Raw genomic sequence first — 17,388 nt, 5'->3', positions numbered from 1 at the left:
ACTATTATTTATATTTAACCCATTACAAACCAAATTGCACAGTTTGCATACTATTGTGGAATACCAGGAATATTGTCATTTTCAGTAATATTCTAATAAAAAGTTTGCTGATATAATAAAATGCATATTAAGCTTTTTAAAAAATATTATGGTTTTTCAAATGTATTATTAGAAATATAACAGAATCAAAAAACTGTATTAGTTCATACTAATCTATTTCTAATGAAATCCCTCTCATGCCTTTACTTTCTGTTCCATAATGCAATATTTTGTTACAATGTACTGAATTGGAAGGTTAGAAGTTATGTTTTTACTATTACATATAAATGTTTTCATTACAAATGAAAACTATGATTTGAATTACTTCAAGGACTTTGAGAAAAATTTATATAACAGGTTTCCTTGATTTGAACATAGCACAATGCCAATTTTGGTAGACATAGGAATGGATTTTTTTTAAAAAAAATCTTATTTATATAACACCTTAAACTACAAATGACTTAGTTAAAAGGTGTCAGAGTTAGCTAGAGTTCGTTATAATATGGGTGTTTTAAATAGATAAAATAAATCAAAAATTAAAATATCCATTGAAATTAATTAACATCTCTAATCACAAGCAGAAAAAAGCAAGATAATGAAAAACATAATTTAACGTCACATCCTAGAATATATTTACATTAAGATACATGAGAGAAAGCAGAAAGAAAACATGAGAATAATGTTTGTTTTCCAGTTGGAAAACTAAGATTTTGCTCTAAGTACATTTGAATTATGTTTCCATTTCCAACTCCTTATAGGAGTTATCCCAACCCCAACCTGTATGATATTTTAAGTAGTATGTCAAAAACTTTTATCAATGAAAGTTCATACCTGACTAGAGCAAGGGCTCTGTTTACTCTCTCCTCAAGGCCAGTTGTCCCCAGAGCTTTCCATGTCATCCAGAATTTAAATGCATCTGCTCTTCTGCTACACTGAATAGATTTATCACCTGTGTCATAGCTGATGTCATAAAATTTGTCTTGCTGGAACAGATATGAGGCATTGGCAGAGTAGCACCTCTTAAGCAAGTCCTGTTTTAGTTGTAAAACAAAATCAAACAGGATTAAAAATCTTTACTATATTCAGGATAACACATTAATTTCTGGCATATAACAAAAACAGCCAATATTGCATAACTTAGCATCTTTAGAAACAAAATGGCCATGAGCAATTGTTTAAAAATAGGTTAAAAAAGACATAATGGAACCATAAATTCAGCAGCACCAACATTCTTCAAAAGAAAGGGACAGGATTTAAAGTTGAATTATGTAGCCAAATTATTATTTTAGGAAAAACAGTTTTCAAAGGCCATGGCACTGGTCTAAGTATTATAGATTTTTTAAAAGGTAAACCTTTACTACTTTAAGAACCTAGTTAAAACTCAATAATCTTTTCTTATTCCAAATTTCTATTTTAAGTTAAAAGAATTGCTTCAGTTGCTTCTTTTTGCTTCACAGCTAGAGGCAATCCATTCAAGACAGTATTGTACAAAGTAGCGGGAGTTCCTCATTCTTTTTGTGTCCCTTTCAAATTTCCACATTTGCAACCATTGCTTTTTTCCCCAAAAATAAAAACAAATACTATTCAATTTTCATTTTACTTCAAGTTTCTTTCCTGGTAGATTTCATGGCAGCAAAACAACTACATCTACTCTTAGTAGGATCTATAGTTGAATGCTTTGTGATCCTTAGTTACCTAGAGATAGTAAAGGGCCACAAGGAGAATGAGAAGGAACTCACAGCACATTGTACCAATTTGATACAGGTAGTTCATGACTTACAACTACAGTTAAATCCGAAGTTTCCATTGCTAGACAAGACAGTTGTTAAATGAACTTTGCCCCATTTTATAACCTTTCTTGCAAAGTTATTAAGTGAATCACTGCAATTGTTAAGTTAGTAACATGTTAAGTGAATCTGGCTTCCCTATTGACTTTGCTTGTAAGATGACACTGCAACCATAATAAATACATGTAGTTCTCCTGTGATGGAATTTTGATCATGTGATTACAGAGAAGTTGCAACTGTCCTAAGTATGAAAAATGATTATAAGTCACCTTTTTAAATACAATTGTGCTTCGAAAGGCCACTAAAGAAATAGTTGTAAATCGAAGACTATCTGTTAAGAAAAGTCTATTGAGTTTTAAATAAATTCTTACTGAAGCTATTAAAGAGCTTAACAAGATTCCTTCCAGAATTTCTAATGACATATTGGCTTCAACGCCAAATGGAACCATTTTCACAGCCACAAAGTGTTCTAATGCCCACTAGACTTGAAATGTTTCCTTATCATCATGCCTCAAAATTTATGATATAATTGGCTGTTATGGCTCAGGACCTAGTTACTTGTGGGATCGTATTCTGCCCCATACATCCCTGCGACCAATCCGCTCGCACAGAGAGGGTCTCCTCCAGGTGCCGTCCACCAGGCAGTGCCGGGGGGCGGCACCTAGGAGTAGAGCCTTCTCTGTGGCGGGCCCAGCCCTGTGGAATGACCTCCCCCCGGATATTAGGAATACCTCTGACCTCCGCTCCTTTCGTGTAAAGCTCAAGACCCACCTATTTCAAGTAGCTGGCCTGGCTCAACTTTGATCCAACTATATCGCTCCTGACGGGTTTTTTATTTGGGGTATTTTAATTGTATTAAATTATTTAGGGGTTTTTAAACATTGTGTTTTTAATTGTTTTTTATTCATCAGCTCACCTCCTCCTTGTATATGTATATGTCTTGGTATACGTTTTTGTTATATGTATGTTTGTTTATATATTTATTTCCTATGTTTTATTGTACGCCGCCCCAAGTCCTTCAGGAGAGGGTGCGGCTAAGAAATAAATATTTATTATTATTATTATTATTATTATTATTATTATTATTATTATTATTATTATTATTATTATTATTATTATTATTATTATTATTATTATTATTATTATACGATTGTATCACAGCGGCCAGTTGATTCGCCGGATTTGGCATTGATTACTAGTCGGGCCCCACCCAGGGACCTAGGACGTCGTAACGTATTTTCGTAATATACGTGCAGATCCAAGCAGTGCAGCTTTTTGCATTTGACTGATGGTGATTTTGTCAAGTTTTAACTGTTTTAAATGTAATTCCAGTGCTTTTGGAATAGCACCCAGTGTGCCGATTACCACTGGAATTACCACTGCTGGTTTGTGCCATAATCGTTGGATTTCAATTTTTAAGTCCTGGTATTTCGCGACTTTTTCATGTTCCTTCTCCTCAACTCTGCTATCACCTGGTATTGCGATGTCTATGATTGTAACCTTCTTTTTCTCAACCAGTGTGATGTCTGGTGTGTTATGCGCTAGTACTTTGTCTGTTTGTATACGAAAATCCCACAGGATCTTGACCATCTGATTTTCGGTGACTTTTTCAGGCTTATGTTCCCACCAGTTTGTTGTTGTTTTAATATTATAATTTTTGCACAAATTCCAGTGGATCATTTGTGCTACTGAATTGTGCCGCAATTTATAATCAGTCTGCGCGATTATTATTATTATTATTATTATTATTATTATTATTATTATTATTATTATTATTATTATTATTATTATTATTATTATTATATATAATACTGTTTTGCATTAGCAAAAATATTACATCCTTCACTGAAAAGGCGATGAAACAATGGAGAACTGAGTTGGCAGTAGGGAATGGGAACTACGGAATGGTTAATATCAAGCGAGGAATTTTCCAGGGTGATTCACTTTCACCTCTTCTCTTCAACATCGCGATAATCCCGCTATCAGTAATCTTTAAAAAAATGAAATTAGGCTACCAAACAGCCAAAGAAGCTGAAAAAATTTCGCATTTATTATGTATGGATGATTTGAAACTCTATGGTAAGTCAAAAAGAGAAATCCAATCACTTCAGTTTGAAAAATGCGCCACTGTATCCATAAAAAGGGGCAAAATCACTGCGTGTGAGGGAATTGAAATGCCCAATGGCCAACTAATTAAATGCAACAAAAATGAAGGCTACAAATACTTAGGATTCTGCAATTGGATAACATCAAACATGGAGAAGTAAAAACTATTGTCAGGAGAGAGTACACCAACAGAGTTAGGAAAATTTTGAAATCTAAATTAAATGGTGGAAATACAATCAAGGCCATAAATACTTGGGCAATACAGTTATAAGATACACAGCTGGTATAGCTAACTGGACACAAGCTGATTTGGGCATTTTGGACCGAAAAACCAGGAAACTAATTTATTTATTTATTTATTTATTATTCATGCTTCTAGACCGCCCCCTCTCCCAAAAAGGGACTCGGGGCGGTGTACAGTCCATGCCAAATATATCAAAATACAATAAAATTGAATATGTACAGTAATGACAATGCACTACAGTTTACATCCACGCGGTGACACCGATAGACTATACCTGCCCTGAAAATCAGGTGGCAGAGGATTATTACAAGTGAAGCAAATAGTTGAAGAAAAACATGCACTGGTTGATTATCTAAAAGAAAGTCAAGAACGTCTATTAATCGAAGTAAAGAACAAAAATCTATTGAAGACCCAACAGACGAAACAAGAATACAGAAAAGATGTGATAAAATCAAGAATGGAGAGTTGGCAGAACAAAGCATTGCATGGTCAATTTCTGGAAAAAATAAAAGATAAAGTGGACAGTGAAAAAACTTGGTTATGGTTAACAACAGGTACATTAAAGAAACAGTCACCAATCCTGGCTGCGCAAGAGCAAGCTATCCGAACAAATGCCATTAAGGCCAAAATCGAAAAATCCTCTGATGATGCCAAATGCAGACTCTGCAAAGAAGTTGATGAAACTGTTGACCACATACTCAGCTGCTGTAAAAAAAATCACGCAGACTGATTATAAATTGCGGCACAATTCAGTAGCACATGATCCACTGGAATTTCTGCAAAAATTATAATATTAAAACAACAACAAACTGGAGGGAACATAGGCCTGAAAAAGTCACCGAAGGTCAGATGGTCAAGATCCTGTGGGATTATCGTATAATACTGGCGCATAACTTGCCAGACATCACACTGGTTGAGAAAAATAAGGTTACAATCATAGACATCACAATACAAGGGGATAGCCGGGTCGACGAGAAGGAACATGAAAAAAGTGCGAAATACTAGGACCTAAAAATTGAAATTCAACTATTATGGCACAAACCAGCAGTGGTAATTCCAGTGGTAATCGGCACACTGGGTGCTATTCCAAAAGCACTAGAATTACATTTAAAACAGTTAAAACTTGACAAAATCACCATCAGTCAAATGCAAAAAGCTGCACTGCTTGGATCCGCACGTATATTACGAAAATACGTTACGACGTCCTAGGCCCCTGGGTGGGGGCCGACTAGTAATCAATGCTAAATCCGGCGAAACAACTGGCTGCTGTGATACAATCGTATAATAATAATAATGAGGAGGAGGAGGAGGAGGAGAAGGAGAAGGAGAAGGAGAAACAGAGAAAGCTCTGAAAATCTGGAAGAATTTGTGGAAAAACAACAAGAAGCACAACAGAAATGCAAAATGGATCAAGCAGGTTGAGGATTCTATTAAAGTGCATAAAATGGAAGATGTGAAAATAACAAGAGAAATGGTGCAAAGGTAGTCAAGAAAAGTGAAGAATTGGAGTGCAACTGGTGCCAAGTGCCCCAATGACAATGGGTATCACTGTTACATGCTTCATCCATAGCCGTGTAGTTTCGATGGCCAGATCTTGATATTTCATGATTTTTTCTAGTTCTTTTTCTTCGACTCTGTCATCTCCAGGAACAGCAATATCAATAAACTGTACACTTCAGCTCTCTATAACTGTGATATCTGGCGTGTTGTCCTCCAAATGACGATCTGTTTGTATTCAAAAATCCCACAAGATCTTCACCTTCTCGTTTTCAATAATTTTTTCCATTTTGTGTTCCCATGACTTTCTGGATACAGATAAATCATATTTTTTCCATAATGACCAGTGGATTAATTTAGCAACTAGTCATGTCTAGCTTTGTAATCAGTTTGCTGAATTCACATATTAAATGTGAAACAGTTTCGACTTTGTTATTGCAAAGTCGGCAGTTTGAGTTGTCAGTGGATTTTTGTATCTTTGCTTTCATGGCATTAGTTTGTAGTGCTTGTTCTTGAGCAGCCAGTATTAAACCTTCCATTTCTTTCTTGTTAGTTCCTATATTAAGGCATGTCCATGTCAAGTTGTATCACATTTTCCTTCAATGTTTTTCAAGTGCTGTCCATGCAAAACTTTGGTTTTCCATCTATTTAATCTGTCATCCAGCTGTTTTTCCTTATATTCTGCCTTTGTTTCTGTTGTTTTTATGCTGTTCTCCGTTTTCACAGCTTGCAGCCTTTTTCTGTACTTTGGTTCACATAATCATTCAAACTTCATTTTTCTTCTTCCACAGCTTGATGGATTTGCAATAGCCCCCTGCCCCCTTTTTTTCTTGGCAGGTACAACCTGTCGATGTCACTTCGTGGATGTAAAGCGTGGTACGTATTCAAAATTTTCCATGTTTTCCAGTCCAAGTTTTCCAGTTCAGCCAGTTGATGATTCCAGCTTTTTCATTCCATCATCATCATCATCATCATCATCATCATCATCATCATCATCATCATCATCAAAGAAAATACTTGGTCAATACCTAGGATGCTGGCAGCAACCCGCATCAACCATCAGTGCCAGTTAATAATATTTGTGATACATTTTTAAATGTTCAGTTGGCTGAGCTTCATATTTAATGAATTAATAACAACAACAATAACAACAACAACAACAACAATAATAATAGGTCGCCGTGAAGGAATATGAAAAAATCGCGAAATACTAGGACTTAAAAATCAAAATCCAACAATTATGGCACAAACCAGCAGTGGTAATTCCAGTGGTAATCAGCACACTGGGTGCTATTCCAAAAGCACTGGAATTACATTTAAAACAGTTAAAAATTGACAAAATCACCATCAGTCAAATGCAAAAGGCCGCACTGCTTGGATCCGCACACATATTACGAAAATACGTTACGATGTCCTAGGCCCCTGGGTGGGGCCCGACTAGTAATTAATGCCAAATCCAGCGAAACAACTGGCCGCTGTGATACAATTCTGATAATAATAATAATAATAATAATAATAATAATAATAATAATAATAATAATAATAATAATAATAATAATAATAATAATTCTGACTCAACAAAAAGTCACCCTACTTGGAACAGCTTTTGAATACAAACTGATCGTCATTTGGAGCACAACACACCAGATATTACAGTTGTATTGCTGTTCCTGGAGATGCCAGAGTTGGAGAAAAAGAACTAGAAAAAATAACGAAATATCGCGACCTGGCCATCGAAACTACACGGCTATGGATGAAGCATGTAACAGTGATACCCATTGTCATCGGAGCACTTGGCACCATGTCTAAGAATTTTACAAGATACATCAACAAGTTGCAGCTTCCTGCAATAAGACCAGCGGAACTGCAAAAAACTGTGCTACTCAGAACATCTTATATTTTAAGAAGGTACTTGGTTGATACCTAGGATGCTGACAGCAAACCGTATCAACTATTAGCACCAGTCACTGGTATTTGTAATGCATTTTTTTAAATAATTTTTTTTAAAATTTTCAAAACAAACACAACACATCCTTTTTTACATACTGTAGAAAGTGTATCAGTTGGTTACAAAAAGGAGGAGGAGCCAATGTCGCGATGAGACGACGTGCAATCTCAATGATCTGAGATCGCCGTCAATACTTTGCTGCTGGGTGGTCCAAACAGACCTAAACTGTCCCGCAGAGACGGTGAACAGGAAGAATATGTCTTGCTGATGTCAGGGACATCGCAAAATCCCTGATCGATCCAAGAGAAGTTCTTCAAGCCAGCGACAAAAAATCCAGCCATTAGACTGATGAAGTCGGGGTGGCTCCAAAACGGAAGGATACGGAAAGAGAAAGTGTTTCCACTTTCTGGAAACACTTTCTTTTTCCGTATGGTGAGGAATTTTTACCGTTTTAAAAGAGACTGCCTATAAAAAACTTAAAACTAATTTAAATTGGAGAACAGAAGAAATAAGCAGCGGAATTAAATTTGGAATGGTTTTGGACAGTGGGTTATCTTACTTTTTAAATGCTAACTGCATGGATGGAATTTATGCAAGCCTTTTAAAATGAATGGATTAAGTTTTCTTCTATTTTTTTTCTTTTTATTATTCTTTGTAACCTATGGACTAAAATTCTCCTCTTTCATTACTGTGGGTGTTCTTCTAACTCATTTAAGAATCGGACTTTTTTTAAAACTTGAAATACAAAAAAGATACAAAAAGAAACAAAGAAGATTGCAACAATAACACTGCTAGTCGGGGGCTGGAGGTTTGTGTAATGGGAACGAGACACTCTTACTTTTCTCACTGATTATCCTGGTTTGGCACTCCAAGGTCTCACTGCTTGTTTATAGAGAGTGATAAGAAGAAAAGCATACAGATGTCCCTTTGAAGTATATCTTTAACCAGAGAAAGGTGAAAATAAAACATTATTGTGAATCTATGCTTAATCCTGTTAAAACCTTCCAAGCTACAGCAGCAGTGTTTGTTAGCTGGAGATAATGGCACAATTTCAACAGCAGAAAGAAATTTTAACTGTGCAAAAGATATTCTCAGAAATTATCAAACACATATGAGAGGATAGATAAGAAGTTGGAAGACTTAGAGTATCCAACAGTAAAATATGATTAAAAAGTTGAAGATGTTTATCAAATGAAAAAAGTGGTGGTTAAAATCCTAAAAATCGAAGAGGAAAATGAATATAAAGAAATTAAAATTGCTGATATTTATGGTGATTGGTTTGTCTCTGAAAATGGAAAGAGTGGAATACTGAAAGAGGAATTAAATGGAGGGGAAATCTACTCCAGATGGCAACAAACAGAAGAAGAAAAAATAAAAGAATTTATGGATTTAAAGAGAGAAATTTTATTAGCAATATCATTGATAACACTACTGACAATCAAAGATAAGCTGATTAAGGAAACAGAAGAAGGGCATCGAAATTACATGAGAGATTTTACAAGCAAGGAGTTGCTAAGTGGAGTCCATACAAAGTTGATTAAGGAGATGATTAGAGGACTGACATCACAAATGGCAGAAGATATGAGACTGTTTTGCTACTGGAAAGATACAGGTTGATAGATGGAAGAGTATAATTTAAAACTAGTTAAACTTAGTGAAATTTAGTGACAATAGATATAGTTAAATATATAATTGATAATGATAATAATGTATACAATGTGTAGTGTTATGATAAGTAATAATTGGATATGAATATTGAATGGTACCCATGAAAGGAAGATTAGAAATCCTTTTGGGTTATATATAAAGGTTAATAAAAAAGAACTAAGTTAAATACAGTTAAGTCTTGATTATTAGGGGAAATGTTATGATGCAGGATATAGTTAAATAAAGGAGGGATAATGATAACAACGTATATACAGGTATGGGTACAACATAAGGAAACTGGATGTAATTGTAAACAGTGATTTGGAAAGGAGGATTAGAAAACTTGGTTATTAAATATTATGGATGTTTAGCTAGAATAGGATATAAGGATTCAGTGTTATTGGAGGATTTTAGAAATAGTAAATGAAATGCCAGTATGTGGTTATATTTTAAATCTTGGTATATTTAATGATGATATAAACAATTATAGTCAAATGAAAATGGAGGTATGATGATGGTAACATGTATAAATATCTGAGTTAAAATACTTGAGTTAATATGAATTATGTTTGTTGATTGTAATGTATTTTTGAATGTTCAGTTGGCTGAATTTTATGTTTAATGAATAAAGTTTATAATAATGTCAATTGCAGAAGGTGGCTTTACTTGCAACAGCTTCCATTTTTGCAATGGTATCTATAACACCATCAAACATCCAAATCTGCCTAATCCAGATCCTTGGTAACGACTCAATGGGTAGACAAAAATGCCAAACCCAGTCTGAACATCTGGCTCACTGTGCAATAATAAATAATAATAGCAGTAAGAAGGGGGGGGGAGTAAAAAAGATGATAAGAAGGATAAATAATAATACTACAGACATCTCATATGAGCAAATGCATATAGACATGAGACAGCACTGTGCTAATTAGGTGTTCAGGAAAGTGATGGTATGAGAGTACAAAACTGTCTCTGTGTCTAGTTGTTTTGGTATGCAATGATTTTGCTCTTTCTCTTTTTTATTGTAGCAGAATAAAATGGACTTACAGAACTATCTTTCACCAGAAGTGCACAACACTGGATCCCCGCCATAAGCATCTTATGAGGATTCCATGCAACAGAAGTGGCCCTATAAAAGTGAGAAATGGAATAAATTTTTTTAATGAGAATATTAAAATTAAACATTTAATTAATAAAAATAAAATTCATATTCCATTTCATACTGCCTTCATTTTAAAGTATATGCATAAATATACATATAGATAATTTAAAAAGAAATTTCTCTTCATTCCTAAGTTGAAATGCATGCCATCCATCCCTGAGTTGGGAGAAAAAAAATACAAACTGAAATTTGCTATTCCCATTACTAATCCTTCTCCTCACTCTTTTCCTCTCTTTCCTGTTGCTGCTAAATCACCAGCCTTTCTTCCAATTTAATGGATAACAAAGCCTAATAGCTTTTATATGTTCTGAGACTGCCATTAGAACTGTAATAAGGGAAGAAATACCATTTTAATCCCAATACAAAGAGGATTTAGGCTTATCTGATTCATGAGCAGGATATGAGATAGAGGCCAATATAAGAGTTCCACAACCTTAATTATTCCTGGTGAAAAGAATCTCTCCAAGTAATGAAGATATGGCAGGAATGTTTATGCCATTGATATGTGTAAGGAAAGGTCCAGAGATCAGACAAAACGGGAAGCAGCTGATTTCTAATTCAACAAAGAGATAATCTGTGGCCTAAAAACCTATCCACCAACACAGCACTGAAATTCAGTTAGAAAATATTAATATTTGATCATATGACTGTAGGGTTTCAAGCACTCAAAAAATATATTAATCCTTTTTCTTTTTACAAACTTAAATATCAACCACTCAGTTGCTTTGTGAGACAAGTGGCATATTTATTAAATAAATAATAAATAAAAATAAAACAGGGAGGGGAGGAGTTTAAACCACATTCCTTTCAGTAATGTCAGAGGTCACTGCTATAGACCCTGAAATTATCATAGGACAGACTGCAAAGTTGCTCCAACTTGAAATAGCAAAATGTATAAAATTTGATTCATAAGCTATTAAATTTTCAATTAAAATGAATGTACCTGTGGATGCCACGAAGAAGCTTGCGATGCCTCCTTGACAGTAAAGCTGAGCCTCCCCATGATGCCTGTAGAGAAAGATCACCCATTAAAAGTTATAAGGTAGGCTGGGCGAAAGATAGCAACTGATACAAAGTGAGCTTCCATGAGTGAATGGAAGTGAGTGAGTTTTTAAAAAGTTCCCCACATTAACATCTACAATATACTGGTATGAATCACTTAATTTTGCATTTGCAGCATATTCAAAAGATTAAGTTAGATAAATTTTTTATATTCATTTTTATTGTTCTTATAAACGGCAATCCTAAATAACAATGACAATGATAAATTTATTTAACACATGAATGGATGGACAGGCCATGATTTCAAATATCTCCCAGAAGAAAATTCTACGTCTTTTTCATCCACAATTCTAAGAAATGTTAGAGAAAAGCTGATAAGTGCTCCATGACCTATAAATTCTTCAAAAAAAATTATTCACGTGTTGTGGTATCAGATAAGATGGTAATGATATTTAACAACAAGATCACTCACTAAGTTATCCCAATCAACAATTAATTTTCACTGTAATAACAAATAATGTTTCCAATGCATTCTGGAAGTTTTATCCTTTTTCAGATGGCATAATTCAGACATGGAAAAAAGTTCTGTGGTTATTTTATTTAACCTGATTTTTTAAAAAACGGAGGAAATAAAATCACCTGAGACAAGATTACAAGTTTCCTATACAAACTTAAATTGAAATGGCTTTGATATTATGGAATATGCATGCAAGTTCTAGTTGCCAGAATTAGAAAAAGATTGAGAATATGCAAAGGAAGAGAAAGATGAGTTTAGATAGAAAATAGTTCATGGGACACAATAGAAAATCTGAAAACTGAATCAAAACAAGTTCTAAAGAATTGAAAGAGAATGAGGCAGAACTGATAATGCAATTTCTAGCAGTGGGATCTCAAGCATTGGGTGCAGAAAGCATGAATAATAATTTGTATGTACTGTATGTGTGGGTATGGGGAGAGTATATGTAGATAGATGATAGACAACAGATAGACAGAGAAATAGATAGATTTATATTAAGGAGGTGCCTTGGTGCTCTTGAACTTGTTTGCTATATTGAGAAGTTTCGTTATTAATGAAAACTAGATAACATCTTCAGTGAAACATCATTACATCATCAATGCATTAACATCATCATCAAATAGGAACTAGGTGCTAAAAGATAATAATTTGTAGACTAAACAAGAAACTAGGAAAGAGAAAAAAAGCATGGTACTGGAAGGAATCTTTACATGACAAATTATGTAAAGTAATAGGAAGAGGTTAAGGTTAAAGATAAAAAGAGCTAAACTACAAGTACAACGAGACTGGCAAAATGGCCAAGGTAAGGAAATCTAAGAATTGTAGGGACATAGATTAGGAGGATGGATTAAAAATGCTAACATTTTGGAAGAGGAGAAACTATTTTAGATTTCTGAGTGAAATTGAAAATGAAAGTAATGTATTAATCTACAATGTATACAACGTGTAGTGTTATGATAAGTAATAATTGGATATGAATATTGAATGGTACCCATGAAAGGAAGATTAGAAATCCTTTTGGGTTATATATAAAGATTAATAAAAAAGAACTAAGTTAGATACAGTTAAGTCTTGAGGAAATGTTATGATGCAGGATATAGTTAAATAAAGGAGGGATAATGATAACAGCGTGTATACAGGTATTGTAAGTTCTAAAGAATTTAGAATCTTTATGGACAGGTTTCTAAGATCAATCATATTTTCTGATTAAAGTCTTAAAATAGAACAAGCAACATTTTGATCCTACAAAAGTTGCTGAGTGAGAGAACCAAAGGATATTACAGTTGTAATATAACAACATCTGGAAAGCCAGAGTTTTCTATATCTTCAAGATATATTCTCACATGATGTCATTTTCCAACATTAGTATCTCAGTCGAGTACCAAGAAAAAAACAACATGTCTAATAACTTTTTACCTCTACCTAAATTTCCTGTTGCCTAAAATGCATGGTAAGTTTCAGTAAAAACTATTCTACAATTCTATAACATCTATAAAAAATTCTATTGAATCTAGTGTGGATTATACATTCAAATGATATTGCTCAGTTAATAAGCTGTGCTGACATTTTGTTTCAAATGGACTAAGGTAATAAATAACATCTTATTGGTGCTCTGAATCTGTCTCCAGCCATTACAGATTTAGCACATTTTATATAGCTTTTTCTCTAGAGGCTAGAATGGAAAAGAATAATAAATTACAGTGCAGGATCACTTCCGGTCATTGAAGGCGACGGACGTGTTGTCCGCTGTTCATCTCTCTGGTGGGCTCCTTTAAAGAGCACAGGGGGCCTCGGAGGGGCCACCTGCTGCAGGGTGGCTTGCTTGAACCCCCCCGGATTCGGCGGCAGCCGGTGGAGGTGTTTCCAGCCTCGCCCCAGGTGGTCTTCCTGGATTTTGATTATTTGATTTTCCCCTTTCTGGTGTGCCTCCGTGCCTTGGAACTGTGATGGAAAACTAACTTTTCACTTTTGGATTTGCCTGCCTCCTTGGATCGGCACAACTGCGCACTCCACTGACGCCATTTCTTTTGTAAAAGACTTATAGCATCTCTGAACTCAGATAAATGGGGCCCAAAAAACCACCAACGGGCAAGTCATTCTCGGCTCCCACTTCTGCCACCTCCAGTCCAATTATGCATCAGACAAAAATTACTTCATTGTTTCAACAAGAAGGGACTGGAGAGTGTTCCAAAGACTTATCTGTTACCCAAATGTTTCAGGAAATTATGAGGGGCCAAAATTAGTTGAAAAAAGAGGTGACAGACCTCAAAGACGAACTCAGAGGTATACAACACCATATAACAAAAAACAAAAAAAGAATTAAGGTGTTGGAGGAAGGGGCGGCTGGGATGGGGGAGGCGGTTAAGGTAATCCAGAGGGGGAATTTAGAATTGGAAAATTTTATGGCAAAGATAGATCTTGAAATAATGTCCTTTTTTCTCAGATTCCAGAACCTATCAGAAACAAAAAATGAAGACCTTAAGGATATTATGAGTACAATTTTAGCAGAATATATTAAGAGAGACAAAGAACAGTTGTAGTGGGATATGGATCTGGTTTACAGGATTAATTCAGCATATGCTAGAACACATAATGTTCCAAGGGAAGTACATGTTAAATTTCTTAGGAGGGTCACGAGGGATGAGGCACTAGGGGCCCAAAGGGGGGGGGATCACTAAAATATAAAGATAAAGAAATTACCATTCTTAAGCAAATTCCGAAAAAATAAGAGAAAAAAGGAGGAAGTACTCCTCCTTATCAAAGAAATTATACAATAAAGGAGTTTGGTTAGACGGTTATTGCCAGAGGGAATGTTGATTTTTTGGGAGGGAAACAGAATTAGAATTAATACAGTGGGGGAGGCAGAAGCCTTCATTAAAAAACACAGTTCTCTCCTAGAGGATAAAAATATGGGAGGTAATGAAAAAGGTAGTAAGGTACAAGATATGAATGAGAGAGGGGCTGTGGCTCCATCTGGGGACAGGGGCTTGGGAGCAATATCAAAAAGGCTCAGGTCACAAAAATAAATGTATTTGATATATTATTGTAATTGTTGATATACAAGAAAGTGACAAAAAAAGAGATGATTGAACACATGGTTGATATAATGTAGAATAAGATTCTGTTTATGCTTATCTTAAATATGTTGTCTTTAACATTGTAAAAATTGTGAGATTTGGAGGGATTTCTACCACTAGCACGGGAGCTGCCAAATTTTCTATGTACCTTTCTACCTTTCCCCATAAATGTTTAAAAACCAATAAAATTCTTTAAAAAAATAAATTACAGTGGAGATAGCTTACAGCTTGTTACCTGTAAGGCATTTTCCACATTTTTGTATGTTTAACTTTGGATGTCTTTACAGCTATAGAGGAAATGGAGAAATTTGCTTTCTTATTAACTGATAATAACATATTACCTCTACCACAGCTATCAGTGGTTGGCTTGAAATATAATACTAGGAATTTTTAGTTCCTCTGAATGATTAAATCAAAAGAAATGAAGAGATTTTCAAAATAATTATTATCAAGTAACTAAGGGATGACACATTCTGAATATGAACCTCTTTTTCCCCCTGATAATTCACCAACAAGAAAAGCAGAAAATTAGTGAATACCAGATATAATGGTATCTAGCTCATAAAACCTTTATATATTTATCTCGCTTACCTTGATTTCCCAAAATTAACAAATAGTATGCAGGAAATTCTATCTTTTTCACTCATTCTCCTATGTAAGTGGAAATGTACACAAACCATTTTAGATTCTGGAAACACTAATCAAAACAATTCCACGGAGTCCTCATAAATGAAAAATAGATGCTATTGAAATCTAAGAGTAATTCCAGATAATCATCTGAAATAACTCAATACCCATTAAACAGTAGGATAATGACATTTCTAGTAACGCTATAGTGGGCTACGATCAGTGATGCAATTAATCAGCCTCACGTTTGGCTTCTGAGAGCAAAGTTTGGGGATTTTAACCATGTTCATTACTTCATTTAACAGCAGACATTCTTCTCCTAAGAGGAAGAAACAAATAATCAAATTGGAAATAGATCCTACCAACACAATAGCTCAGGCAGAAGAGAAACAGGTGACATTGGCAAGAGACCATTCTGAAGAGGCTCTACATGCAAATCCCTATGCAGATCTCTTTATGTTTTTTTTAGTTTTGACAAAAGACGTCTGGTGGATGGAATAGAAGACCAGTCATTTCTTTTCTTTTTCTTCCTATTTGTGTATTTCGGATAATGAGAGGATCTGTGCTGATCAAGGACAATCTCTCCCTCCCACCTCACTTGGCAACCTTGGATATTATGTTCCTAGTACCTATAAATAAGCATTGTTTAAAAGAACATAATAACATTAATTTTATTATGGATAAATTATGTTTATTATGTTTATTTTACCTTGCATTGTTACCAGAGCAGTATAAAAACAAAGCAAGTTGTTTTTATTAACGTAAGTAACAAATAAATAAATGATCAACTTCAATCACCATAAAAACTGCATCTTTGATTAGGGCTCTTGGGGAAAATGTGGGGTTGCTAAAATCCTGGAATGATTTTCTTTTGGAAAGAAAAGAGAAATATTGAAAGAAGAAGGGGAGGAAGAGGGATCCCCCAGATTAGGAAAGGCATCTGTAGGGGATCTAAGAAGTGCACTGCTTAACAATGAATGAATGAATGAATGAATGAATGAATGAATGAATGAATATTTTAATAGCGTAATTAAAGCAATAAAGGCAGTTGTATGTAAATTAGCATCTTCCAGTTAGCACTGCATCTCCAGAATTTCTTACCAAAAGGAATTCTGTCTTCAAGCATAGTTGATAGATGTCTGTTTTAGAAAGACTATATTTAAAAAATACCAAAGCCAACATAATCTTTCACAAAATCTGAAATATTTATAACTAATTAAAGTAAGGAATCTGACAAAATAGATAAACCAAAGCATACTGTATAGCAGCTATATTCTTAAGTCTTGGGATTGAAAATTTTACACATTGGGCAGCTTTGCCTAAAGACATTATCTTTCCACCAAAACAGTGCTGTCAATTCTTGGGGAGAAGAGAGTTTTTACAAAAAAAGAAAATTAAATTATGTTTTCAGAACTCCATTATCCCAAATTTTATCCCAACTTTTTCAGCAACTTAATTTGTGAAAATTCTGCTGCAAGAAAAATAAGTATGAGAATAAATGAAAACAGTCCACTGCTATTAAAATTAACTTACATCAACATGCAGCCAAAGATTGTGTTTTTCACATATGTCAGCTATCTCATTCAAAGGATCAAATGCTCCCAAAACGGTGGTACCAGCTGTAGCACTGACAAAAAATGGTGCAGAACCCTAGAGAAATAAAGGTTGTTTACAATTCTCTAGAAAGTATATTACATAGAATATAGTGAGATTTAGAAATCTTATTTTATATTTT

At 34.5% G+C, this 17,388-nt stretch overlaps 1 protein-coding gene across 3 annotated transcripts in view; it reads right to left on the bottom strand.

The window, feature by feature from the left end:
* The window catches only part of GADL1 (glutamate decarboxylase like 1), a 455,870-nt gene that overhangs the window by 70,858 nt on the left and 367,624 nt on the right, over positions 1–17,388 (bottom strand). For all 3 annotated transcript variants that reach the window (XM_081971302.1, XM_081971300.1, XM_081971301.1), the window contains exons 9-12: positions 17,187–17,303; positions 11,374–11,438; positions 10,316–10,397; positions 871–1,070 (exon numbers count right to left, since the gene is read on the bottom strand). In XM_081971302.1, the coding sequence (XP_081827428.1) occupies positions 871–1,070; positions 10,316–10,397; positions 11,374–11,438; positions 17,187–17,303 (464 nt within the window). The remainder of the gene's footprint in view (positions 1–870; positions 1,071–10,315; positions 10,398–11,373; positions 11,439–17,186; positions 17,304–17,388) is intronic.

Source organism: Natrix helvetica (genome assembly GCF_964273705.1).
Source record: "Natrix helvetica genome assembly, chromosome: Z".
Taxonomy (NCBI): domain Eukaryota; kingdom Metazoa; phylum Chordata; class Lepidosauria; order Squamata; family Natricidae; genus Natrix; species Natrix helvetica.
Note: the sequence above shows the minus strand (reverse complement) of the source record. Positions and strands in the feature narration are given on the sequence as shown.